Here is a 13,108-nt window from a genome sequence, read left to right as displayed (position 1 = left end):
ATCTGCCACAACTATGGAGCCTGTGCTCTAAGGCCCAGGAACTGCAACTACGGAGCCCGTGCACTGCAGCCACTGAAGCCCCCTTGCAGTCTAGAGCCCATGCTCTGCAATGAGAGAGGCCATCTCAATGAGAAGCTCACACACCAAACTTAGAAATCCCCACTCACTGCAGTGAGAAAAAAGCCTATGCACAGCAATGAACCCAGAACAGCCCCCCAAAAAGTGTATTACCTATGGCCCAGGAATCTCCCTCCTAGATATATATGCTACAGAAATGAAATGTTTACACACAATCTTGTATACAAATGTTTAAAAGTGGCTCTATTTACAACTGCCAAAAACCAGAAATAATTCAAAAGACCTTCCGGGGGTAAATGGATAAACTGTGGTACATTCAAACAACGGAATATTATTTAGCAATAAGAAGAATGGGTTATTGATACACACAACTTAGAAGACTCTCGAAGGCATTATGGTGAATGAAAGAAACCAATTTTCACAAGATTGTATACCATATGGTTCCATTAATATTACAGTCTCAAAATCACAAAACTAAGGAGATGAAGAAAAGATTATTTGTTGCCAGAGATTACAGGGGAAGAGAAGGAGTTTTTTGGGGTATTTTGTTATTCTGTACCCTGATGACTGAGGTAATCACACAAATCTATACATGTGTTAAAATTCTAAAAACTGTTCACCAAAGGAAGATAGTGAATTTTTCTTAATAATTTAAAAAAATTTTAAATGTTAAATCCAGTCAAGAGTCAACTCTTTTATGATTTCAATTTGCTAAACTACCACATTTGATCACCTCATTTAGTTAAAAATACAGTATATAGTTCAAAGATAGATACTGGAAAAATGAAATACATCCTAAGGAGTACCAAGAAGTAGTAAAGCATTAGGAAATTTGGTCATTAATTAGGGGTAAACAAACTAGACATGCTAAGCCTGGAGCAAGAACTCAGAGGGAGAATGACTGATGACAAATGTCTTCAATTAACTGAAGGGCTGACATATGTATAAGGGTTACAATTTTTCCATATAGTATTAAAGAGAAACTTCATTTACCAGTAAATTTAAATAAAGTACAGAGGGCTTTCTAAGGCTAGAAGTTCACCGTATATTCCTCAAGTGCTAGATAATCAAGAAGCAGAAAGTTCTGGGGATTCCTGCATTAAACAAAGGATCAGACAGGATGATCCGAGAGTTTTCTTTCACCTCAAACGTTCTATGAATCTATGAACTATAACTTCTACAGTTAACCTACCAAAGTAGAAGACACTGAAAATCAAAAAGGTATCCCTTTGTGTCAAAATATCACCTTTCATTGCACAAAAATATTTAATAGCACTCTAAGTTTCCAATTTTAAAAAGACCAAATAAATACAAAACCTTAACAAAAGCCTTATTAAGACCTATTTTATTTCTTTAAATTTCATTTGTACTAAGGACATTAAATTTAAATTATTAATGACTAATTAAAGCTAATTTCATTAGACATAAAAGACAAAAGTTACAAATATAAATTTCATGCAAACTTCTATATTGAAGAAATTTCTTGAAAAAGTACTCTTTCCACACAAAGGGTGGTAGTCCTCAAAAGAGCCAAAACATCTGTATTCACTTTAAAGCTCATCAGGACAGACTGACATTTTTAGGAGAAGCATATGGCTTGCTGAACAGTCATCTAGAACAGGATCTTTTGTCTAGTAAACCTATTCAAGGACCATTTACTTATGTATGGAGTGGCTGAATAAAGAAAAGAACATATTTTTGAGTCCTAGAAAACACAAAGAATTAAATCCTTCATCTAGCTTTGTTAAGGATACAGCAAAACACATTACAAAAGCAGCCAGATCTTTACTCTCAGAGATAGTGCTCTCAAACATCTGAAACAATTCTAAGAAATCACTGAAACAAAAGAACTCTAGAAAAGCTTTCTTAGAGAACTATATCCAGCCAAAGACCACCTCCCTAAAAAAGTCATTTCCATTTTAAAGGATAAAACACTTTCTTCTTAAAACTCTGAAGGGCAGAGTTCAACAGCTGTGCTATATTAAACCTGAGCCCTTCCAAAAGGAAGAACAAGAGTCTCTGGAGAGTGAGTAACATGGCCTGCTTTCTCCAAAATTATCAAAATGCCTGCTTTGCCTCAAAGGAAAGTATCTCCTAGAAAAAGCCTCTATAAAATACATGGGTAAAAAACATAAAACTCAGATTAGGAAAATATACAAAAATAGAAGCATTTTTGCTGGTTTTTTAAAATCTCCACCTAAGGTAAAATGTATTTTGACATCCTTCAAGATACAGCATGGAAACTATTAAACAAAAACAGCAGTTTTCAGCCTTCCCTTCCCTTCAGAATCACTACAGAGGTAGATCTCAACCTAAACTTAGTGAGCCAATATATACTGGGACCAAGACATCTAAATTATTTATGCACACAACAGGTGATTTTGATGTACAGCAAGAGTTTAAAAACTGAACTTGAGCACGGTCCCATAAAGGAAAAAATTTAAGTCTAGACAGTAAAGTCAAAAAAAAAGTCACATTTGAGCAACTAGTTCTAAAGAACCTTAGTATTTTAATCTATGAAATACTATTTAATATTTAATACAATTTAATTTTAATTAAATATTTAATGTAACTTTTATATTTAATATAATTTAATATTTAATCTATTAAAATGCTCAGTAACAGAATTTGAAACAAATTCTGAATTGTTCTCATGCCATTACTTAAAGGACAAACGACTTCAAATAGTTTGCTAAAATATCCAAAGATTCGGATGAAAATTGTTATGAAGAATATGATCTCTGCAAAGATTCCATCAGGGTGTCTGGATACTGCAAACTGAAAAAAAAGTTACAATAAAGAGCTCATGTAGGACAGAGGAGCCTGATGGGCTGCAGTCCATAGGGTCACAAAAGAGTCAGATACAACATAGTGACTAAACAACAATTATATGTATTATCTGTCAACTTTTAAAAAGTTCAAGGCTGTAATCACAATAAAGTAAATTTCAGCCACCAACAAAACTTTAATTCTATTTTATTTTATTTTTTTAATTTTATTTTTAAACTTTACAATATTGTATTAGTTTTGCCAAATATCGAAATGAATCCACCACAGGTATACCCATGTTCCTCATCCTGAACCCTCCTCCCTCCTCCTTCCCCTACCCTCCCTCTGGGTCGTCCCAGTGCACCAGCCCCAAGCATCCAGTACCGTGCATCGAACCTGAACTGGCGACTCGTTTCATACATGATATTATACATGTTTCAATGCTATTCTCCCAAATCTCCCCACCCTCTCCCTCTCCTTATACAAAATTCTAGTAGGTTTATTTGCTTGGTATTCAAATCCATTATAAATGAAAAGCAGTAATGGAAATGCTAAAGGGGAGCAGAAAAGTCAAGGAAGGACACAAAAACACTATTAAAAAGCAGACACAAGAACTCAGAAAGCATAGCAGACACTTGATAGTTTTTAAAGGCAACAGAATACAATAACTTTTTCCCAATGATCACGAGAGTAAGGAAGAAAAATATCTTCAGTATAGCTTGTTCAATATACATAACATGTATCTTGTTTAAGAGGGAAAGACAATATAATCATGAAGTTACCTACAGTCTCTTATCAGAAATAATGACAAACTTTAGGGGAAAGACCCTTACCACACACACACACACACAAAAACCCCCCAATTCCTCAACTGGAGACTCTCATTGTATAAAAGGAATAGTGGAGTGAAAGTAAAGAGCATCAGATAGTCTTTCAAATAAAAAATATACCTTGCTAAAAGGAAAAAAAAAAAGAGAACACACGAGTTGTAGGTTACTATTATCAGACATAATATTTCTTCCTGCAAAAGTCACATATTCCTTTAGCTAAGTCAGACTATTTCCTAGTAACGTAAACTTAAAAATGTTTCCTCATCTGAAAAATAAGAATAAAAACACCTAAGTTCGTAGGATTACTTTGAGAAATGAGATAACGAAGGTAAAGTCCTTGGCCCAGTGGCTAATACACAGTAAGTGAGAAATGTTAGCTGCTATTATTAATTTGTACTCAAAATAAACTTCACAAAAATGATTCTCAATGTTCACCAAAGGATATATATTTCATTTGAAATGGTCTTATCCTGTATTCACCCTATCCCCAAACAGAGACCTCTTCTAACATGTATTATACAGGAACCAAGTTGGCTCATTTGTCTTCACTAAGTCCCATGTACTATTATTAACTTTTAAAAACTTCAAGTAGCTTGCAGATAGCAAGTCTAATAATTACCTTTAGTTACTATTATTCCTAAAGAGTTCAGATGTTCCGTGAGTACACTTTCTCAAATAATTTCATTTCCGTATCTTTTTTAAATTTGAAAACAAAAGAGGAATCAGGACACTTCTCAAAGAAATGTATGAATACAAAAAAGATCTATTCATGAGACAACTTCAGTCCAGAAGTTAACAGGGTTTTAGGTGAATATCCTCAACTCAGACCAAAGCAAATGATTAGAAAAGAATGTGAGTTGTAGATATTTTATATCCACATTTAGTAGGTTATTGCCTACCTGGTTTTCACTGATGAGGCTATTAACAGAAATACTACCTATGGCTTCCTATTTTTCCTTACCATCTCTGAATATGTATTTACTCATCTATGTGATAAGCGTTGTTACTGTAAGACCCATTACACTAGGTGCTATGAAGTATAGAAAAATGAATTAAAAATCTTTTCATCCCTCCAAAAGCCTGTGACCTAATTACTGATATATCAGTGCATATACCAAAACCTGCTTATTTTCATGTGTATGTGTAAGGGTCAGTATAGGCTGTTATTCTGAGGTAGTCGACAATCCAAACATCTTTGTGGCTTATAACAAATTTTATTTCTTAGTCTCTTTATATTTTATATAACCTATAATAATCAGCTCTGCTTTTCCCCATGTTATCTTTGTTCCAGGATCTAGGCTGAAAGAAAAAAGCTCACCTGGGACAGCAGAGGAAAAAACAACATGGCAAAACATGGGAAAGTTCCTGGAGCTAGTGTCTGACGTGACCTAGCCATTTCTGGAGAAGGCAATGGCACCCCACTCCAGTACTCTTTCCTGGAAAATCCCATGCGCGGAGGAGCCTGGTAGGCTGCAGTCCGTGGGGTCGCTAAGAGTCGGACACGACCGAGCAACTTCACTTTCACTTTTCTTTTCTTTCATTTTTATTATTTTTAATTTTTATTTAATTTTTAAACTTTACATAATTGTATTAGTTTTGCCAAATATCAAAATGAATCCACCACAGGTATACATGTGTTCCCCATCCTGAACCCTCCTCCCTCCTCCTTCCCCTACCATCCCTCTGGGTCGTCCCAGTGCACCAGCCCCAAGCATCCAGTATCGTGCATCGAACCTGGACTGGCATCTCGTTTCATACATGATATTTTACATATTTCAATGCCATTCTCCCAAATCTTCCCACCCTCTCCCTCTCCCACGGAGTCCATAAGACTGTTCTACACATCACTGTCTCTTTTGCTGTCTCGTTCACAGGGTTATTGTTACCATCTTTCTAAATTCCATATATATGCGTTAGTATACTGTATGGTGTTTTTCCTTCTGGCTTACTTCACTCTGTATAATAGGCTCCAGTTTCATCCACCTCACTTTTCACTTTCATGCATTGGAGAAGGAAACGGCAACCCACTCTAGTGTTCTTGCCTGGAAAATCCCATGGGCCGAGGAGCCTGGTAGGTTGTAGTCCATGGGGTCGCTAAGAGTCGGACAGGACTGGGCAACTTCACTTTCACTTTTTACTTTCATGCATTGGAGAAGGAAACGGCAACCCACTCCAGTGTTCTTGCCTGGAGAATCCCAGAGACGGGAGCTTGGTGGGCTGCCGTCTATGGGGTCGCACAGAGTCAGACACGACTAAAGCGACTTAGCAGCAGCAGCAGCATTTCTGGTTAAGATTTCATTGGTCAAAACAAATCATTTGGCAAATGGGGCAGTGATGCATAATCCTGTCACAGGGAATGTAAATGTTATAAATAATAATATCATCTACCACGATATCCATCAACAAGATTAAAAAAAATAAAATATTCAGCCTATTTAAACCAATAATAAAATCAGCATATATTTAGGTAAAATTTACTATGTGCCAAAACATTATTCTAATATTAGACTAATTAGAATTAGTCTCTGCACAATTGCACTCATCTCAGAGGCTAGCAAAGTAATGCTCAAAATTCTCCAAGCTAGGCTTCAACAGTACATGAACCAAGAACTTCCAGATGTTCCAGCTGGATTTAGAAAAGGCAGAAGAACCAGAGATCAAATTGCCAACATCTGTTGGATCATCGAAAGAGCAAAAGAGTTCCAGAAAAACATATACTTCTGCTTTACTGACTACACCAAAGTCTTTGTGTGGATCACAACAAACTGTGGAAAATTCTAAAAAGATGGGAATACCAGACCACCTTACCTGCCTCCTGAGAAATCTGTATGCAGGTCAAGAAGCAACAGTTAAAACTGGACATGGAACAATGAACTGGATCCAAATTAGGAAAGGAGAACATCAAGGCTGTATATCGGTACCCTGCTTATTCAATTTACATGCAGACTACATCATGCGAAATGCCAGGCTGGATGAAGTACAAACTGGGATCAAGGTTGCAGGGAGAAATATCAATAACCTCAGATACACAGACGACACCACCCTTATGGCAGAACTAAAGAGCCTCTTGAAGAAAGTGAAAGAGGAGAGTGAAAAAGCTGGCTTAAAACTCAACATTCAGAAAACTAAGATGATGGCATCCAGTCCCATCACTTCATGGCAAATAGACTGGGCAACAGTGGAAAAAGTGGCAGACTTCATTTTTGGAGACTCCAAAATCACTGCAGATGGTGACTGCAGCCATGAAATTAAAAGATGCTTACTCCTTGGAAGGAAAGTTATGACTAACCTAGACAGCATATTAAAAAGCAGAGACATTACTTTGCCAACAAAGGTCCATCTAGTCAAGGCTATGGTTTTTCCAGTGGTCATGTATGGATGTGAGAGTTGGACTATAAAGAAAGCTGAGCACCGAAGAATTGATGCTTTTGAACTGTGGTGTTGGAGAAGACTCTTGAGAGTCCCTTGGACTGCAAGGTGATCCAACCAGTCCCTCCTAAAGGAGATCAGTCCTGAATGTTCATTGGAAGGACTGATGCTGAAGCTGAAACTCCAATACTTTGGCCACCTGATGTGAAGAACTAATTCACTGGAAAAGACCCTGATGCTGGGAAAGATTGAAGGCAGGAGGAGAAGGGGATGACAGAGGAGATGGTTGGATGGCATCACCAACTCGATGGACATAAGTTTGAGTAAGCTCTGGGAGCTGATGATGGATGGGGAAGCCTGGAGTGCTGTTGTCCATGGGGTCGCAAAGAGTTGGACATGACTGAGCGAATGAACTGAACTGAGAGTGCTCTAGACTCACTCTAAAGCAGGAGCTCAGAGTGTTAAAATATTTAACTAGTTTTTAAATCTCCTAAGAGGAATTCAACAAATATGTATGCTACTGATGAAAACAGACCAACTAATTATGGATATTTTTAATGAGGAAAATAAGCAAAACAATGAAACCTATTAGAAAGCACATTATAAACACTGCAAGCTCACAAAACTTGGTCTTGATACATTCCAGACAGCAAAAAGTAGCTCCCCTTCAGAGAGGAATTTGTTTATCCAGCAGAAGCCAATCTGCGGACTTTAAATGTCCTAATAACTGAAGCTCCAATACTTTGGCTAACTGATTCGAAGAAGCGACTCATTGGAAAAGACCCAGATGCTGGGAAAGACTGAAAGCAGGAGGAGAAGGGGCAGCAGAGGATAAGACAGTTGGATGGCATCACCGACTCAATGCACATCAGTTTGCGCAAACTCCAGGAGATAGTGAAGGACAAGGAAGCCTGGCCTTCTGCAGTCCATGGGGTTCCAAAGAGTCAGATATGACAGCAACTGAAAAACAAGTGTTTCTCAAATTTAGGCTGAGACAGTTTCTCAGCAAGGTGTAATATACAGAGAACTCTTATCAAACTTAGTACCTCTTACTCATTGAAGGTTCCTGCAAACTCATAATTTCATACTGGCTTATCTAAGTCTGAAAAATAAGATAGAGCAAGAGAATACAATACAAAACAGGCCTCACAAAAAGGTCCCATACACTTAGCTCCCACCAGTACTAACAGCACACCCTCTGAAGAACCTAAGGAGCTATATTTGAGATAAACACAAGACAGTCCAATCGAAAGAAGTGATAGAACAGGGCTAGGTGAGATAAGTATACATGAACAGGTTAAAGAAAACAAAACCACTGTATCAAATGTCCTGAGTCCTAAATACTGCTATTTTGAAATAAAATGCCATTTTTCTCTGGGCTTCCCTAATAGCTCAGCTGGTAAAGAATCCGCCTGCAATGCAGGAGACCCCGGTTTGATTCCTGGGTCGGGATGATCCACTGGAGAAGGGATAGGCTACCCACTCCAGTAATCTTGGGCTTCCCTGGTGGCTCAGCTGGTAAAGAATCTGCCCACAATGCGAGAGACCTGGGCTCAATCCCTGGGCTGGGAAGATCCCTTGGAGAAGACTAATATCTAAATAGTTAAACTTACTCTGGACAATCCCTTAGGAATGTCAGGGAAAGTAAGGAAAAGTGTAAGCCATATATCCAGGGTTTTCTCCCTTCTCCTTCAGTCCAGGGAAATGAGAAGCACCTGGAAACACACTCACTCTAGAGCAGGTGCTCAGTAACTGGACCAGCTGAAATCAACGACACCATTTAGTTTTTTCTGTCTTGTGTGTGCATGCTGTCTGGTTTTTGGTCTCTTTGGTTTTTTACAGATATACTGCAGTTAAATTCATACATTAATAAGTTAATGTACCAGTTAACTGCTTCTTTCCTTCTGCTAACAGTTCTTTTTTTTTTTTTTTTTAGTATTTGATCACTACTCCCTTCCTTACCAAGGGCCTTACTGATTCTCCCCTCTCATTTTACTTAAGTGATCTGAAATGTCACATCATTTGCAAATAAAGTAATAAAATACAATGAATTTAAGATGTATATCTCCCCATTAATGGCTCTCTTTCCACACTCCACCTTTCCAGATCCTCATTACTCACAAGTCATAATGTAAAGAGATTTTAAGGATAAAAAGCAAATACTATGTAAGAGAGAAGTGCCATACATTTCCCTCAAGATGAAATTAACAACATAAGCTCTTTAGGGAAAAAAAGAAAAAAATATATAGTAAAGAAAGCAAACAAGTGTATCATTTGACTTGGGTTTAAAATTTGCTTTGACTTTTAAGAATTTTAATATCTGAAACTGGAGAAGGAAATGGCAACCCACTCCAGTACTCTTGCCTGGAGAATCCCATGGATGGAGGAGCCTGGTAGACTACAGTCCATGGGGTCACAAAGAGTTGGACACGACTGAGCAACTTCACTCAATATCTGAAACAGTTCATCTTTACATGGTTTAAAGTTTTATTTTCAAATCTCTTCTAACACATTTGCAAGCAGAAACTCTTTAAATGTGGATAAGACTAATTACCAGAGTTTCCAAAATCTAGTATCTTAACTTCAACTACTATAAATTGCTAACAAAATGGCTGTGACTTAGACATACAGCACAGCCATGTTTTGTTTATTTTTGGCCACGCCCCGGAAGTTTGTGGGATCCTAGTTCCCCACCTGGGATTGAAGCTGGAAGGGCTTCATACTGGCTTATCTAAGCACTAGTGTGTGTTAGCTGCCCAGTCATATCCAACTCTTTCTGCCCCCATGGACAGTAGCCCACTAGGCTTCTCTGTCTATGGGATTCTCCAGGCAAGAATACTGGAGTGGATTGCCGTTCCCTTCGCCAGGGGATCTTCCTGACCCAGGGATCAAACCCTGGTCTCCTGCACTGCAGGCAGATTCTTTACCATTTGAGCTACAGGGAAGTCCTTCTAACCCCTAGACCACCAGGGAATTCCCTACAGCCACGTTTTGATTGGCCATGGACCCTTCAAATTTGCTCTCAGTTCAAGGGCTACTGTGAATTACTTGGAAATGCAAAATTAATCTCCATAGTATCTAGGAGAATAGCTAACCTGGGTCACCTCTATTCTAGACCTAGGTTAACCAGTGGAGTATCTTAGAGAAATACTTTACATTATTCAAGTTCCCCATAAGTAGAACAGTTAATTACAAACTTATACTTTTCAATGACACTATATTATGTATATGAGCTTCTCTGATGGCTCAGAGGTAAAGAATTCGCCTGCCAATGCAGAAACACAAGAGATGCGGGTTCCATCTCTGGGTCAGGAAGATCCCCAGAGAAGGAAAGGACAACCCACTCCAGTATTCTTGCCTGAAGAATTTCATGGACAGAGGAGCTGGGGGGCTACAGTCCATGGGATCGCAAGAGTCGGACACGACTTGGCAACTAAACAACAACAATAACAGTATTATGTATATATTGCCCTCAAGACTTTTAATAAGCCACTGACCCTACCTAGGGCATCTTTCCCATCCATCATCCACTATTTAAAACCTAAATAAAACTTATCTCCCAAAATCCTTTCTAATTAACTCTTTCCAACTCTCTGTATTCCCTTTATGTTTAATACAACACTAAACTAATTTCAATAGACTCTCTCTTCAATTTTTAACACTCCCATCCCTCACACCCCCTTCAGTTCTGTCCATCCAGTCTTTGCATCGCTGTTCTATGCACTCCTGCAGAAGACAATCAACAAAAGCTCTAGTTTATATTTGTACTAACAAGCTGTGAAAACAACAATTTAACAAAATAATAAATTATTCGCAAATAGAAATGCTAGATAGTATGTGTGTGGGCGCGTGAGCTGTTGTTATACTAAAACCAGGAAAATGCAGAAAAATAGGGAAATGGAGGATTAAGTAATGCAGTCAAAAAAGAAAACACCATCACAAAAATGCTTCAATGAAAAACAATGAACAACAACAATCTCTGAATTACAGTGAGGCTTTAATAAAATTCTACATGGGAAAAATCTCAGCATTACCACCAGCCTTTTAAAAATTACTTTCCAGTATTACTAGGAGCAGTAATTTTACTAACATTGAATTCCAACCAAGTTTTCCTCCCAAGCAGCCTGACAAATAAAATGTTTCAGTTCAGAAACCTAATCAATACCACTTAAAGTCGTGTAAGGGAAAGAGACATTCAACCCTCCAGTAAAAACTGGAGTGATGGGCAAACAGGTGAAAAATGGACGGTTTCAGAAAGAAGGGAAGAAAAATGAGACTCCGCCTCCTCTCTGGGGGCTCAAGCTCGGTTCATAGCTTCGGAGACAACCCCATACCCCAGACCTTCTTCTCCCATAGCAGCAATGCATGGTTCCAAGAAACCAGGGGTCTTCCTCTCCTCTCCCCGCATGCACGCCCCGACTCGCCTGGCCAAGCTCCCCTAGATCGCCCCAAATCCACCCGCCCTCTCCCGAGGAAAGGGTCAGCAAAGGACGTTTTCCCGAGGCCTTCTCCGGGATCCAGCTAGGAGAGACCTCCGCAAAGGTGGAGAGACCCGAGAAGCTTAAAGAAGAAGCCTCATAATCCTGTTACCTGGTCGAAACCTTGGAAACGGAAACGGCAGCTACAGTCGCTACCCTTCTCCCCCACAACGCTTGCCTCAGCGCCACTGACATTGAGACCGCCGCCATCTTGCTACAGGCAGACACTAGGACGGATCACCGCAAGGGACAAGCTTCCTTCGTTTTCAAGCCCATGGAACCGCAACGCAAAAGAGTAGGGAGGGTTTGGTTAATTTCATTATTGTTAGGTGTTTTGTTAAATAATGGAGTTTTAAAAAGAGGTGCAACGTTTGGTTGCAAGAGATAAGAAGGAAAATGGACGGAAGAAAAATGCAAGAAGTGCATTAAGTGTAAATATAAGCCTCATAAAGTATAATCCTTGTCTGTTAGGACTGGTTTACATACCGGTTAATGAAGAGACGGAAAGAAAATGCTTGAAAATTTCAACACCTGCAACTCATAATTTTTTCAAAGGACTCAATATAAGGGGCTGAGCCCACTAGAAGAGCTAGAGGGCTTGTTGGTGATTGAGAACCTAAAGTAGTGCTTTTCCAAAATGTTGCCAGATTCAGTTTGCAAGCCCTCAGGAAAGGGCTGTATTCAGTTTGATGTTCTGTAGTTGATTCTTATAATGATCATATTTTCCAAATGAAAAATCTAGACACATGGCCTGGCAAAAGATTTTTTTTTTTTTTGACGTGTGTATTCATATGAAAAACTTATGAAACATACTATTTTATATCAGTCTTTTCCCAGTAAATCCTGAACGTAATCCATGGATATTAGACATACAAAACAAAAACTATCTTCTGAGGCAATTGTTAGTAATATGTTTGTATTGTGGACTACTAACCATAAGGACAATGATTAACTGTGGATTATAAAATAAAAAGTAGGTTCGTTGGTGGGGTGTGCTATTTTAGAGAACTTTTTTTAAGTTAGAATGCCCCTGCTTTTAAAATTAAGCAGGTGAAAACACTTTTTATTAAAAGAATAGTATTAACAGGTGGATGGGGAATGCCTTGGTTCTGCATTAAGGCCAAATAAAAGAAAACGAAATACATAAGGGAAAGGGGTTAAGAAAGAGATTGAGTGGGGAGTGCAATGGGATGGGTGTTTAAGAGGGAAGGGGACATAGGAATGCCTATGGCTGATTCATGTTGCTGTTAGGCAGAAACCAACACAATGCTGTAAAGCAGTTATCCTTCAATTAAAAATAAATTAATTCAAAGAAAAGATTGAGCACCACAGCACCTAGTACCAGAGAGAAAGCCTTGTCCAGGGAAAGAGGAAATGCACAGAAAGATGAAGGAAGAGATATCTCACAGAGAATTTTCTTTTAAATTTTTATTTTTGAAATAGATTTCACAGGAGGTTGCAAAAACAGTACCGAGAGCTCTTGTACAAACTTAACTCAGTTTCTCCCGTTGATTACGTCTTATATAATTGTTGTACAGTATGGAAGCCAGTATTTCAAATCCTGAAAGATGATGCTGTGAAAGT

The 13,108-nt window shown here is 38.5% G+C and overlaps 1 protein-coding gene across 1 annotated transcript in view; it reads right to left on the bottom strand.

Annotated features, from left to right (window-relative positions):
• Window positions 1-11,781, bottom strand: part of NDUFS4 (NADH:ubiquinone oxidoreductase subunit S4) — a 115,772-nt gene extending 103,991 nt beyond the window's left edge. Inside the window, exon 1 of the mRNA XM_005887366.2 lies at window positions 11,637-11,781. Coding sequence (XP_005887428.1) covers window positions 11,637-11,734 — 98 coding nt within the window. The 5' untranslated portion in view covers window positions 11,735-11,781. The remainder of the gene's footprint in view (window positions 1-11,636) is intronic.
• Window positions 11,782-13,108: the final 1,327 nt, after the last annotated feature.

The sequence above is a fragment of the Bos mutus genome, chromosome 20 (assembly GCF_027580195.1).
Source record: "Bos mutus isolate GX-2022 chromosome 20, NWIPB_WYAK_1.1, whole genome shotgun sequence".
In the NCBI taxonomy this organism is placed as follows: domain Eukaryota; kingdom Metazoa; phylum Chordata; class Mammalia; order Artiodactyla; family Bovidae; genus Bos; species Bos mutus.
This window is presented reverse-complemented; position numbering and strand designations above follow the sequence as displayed.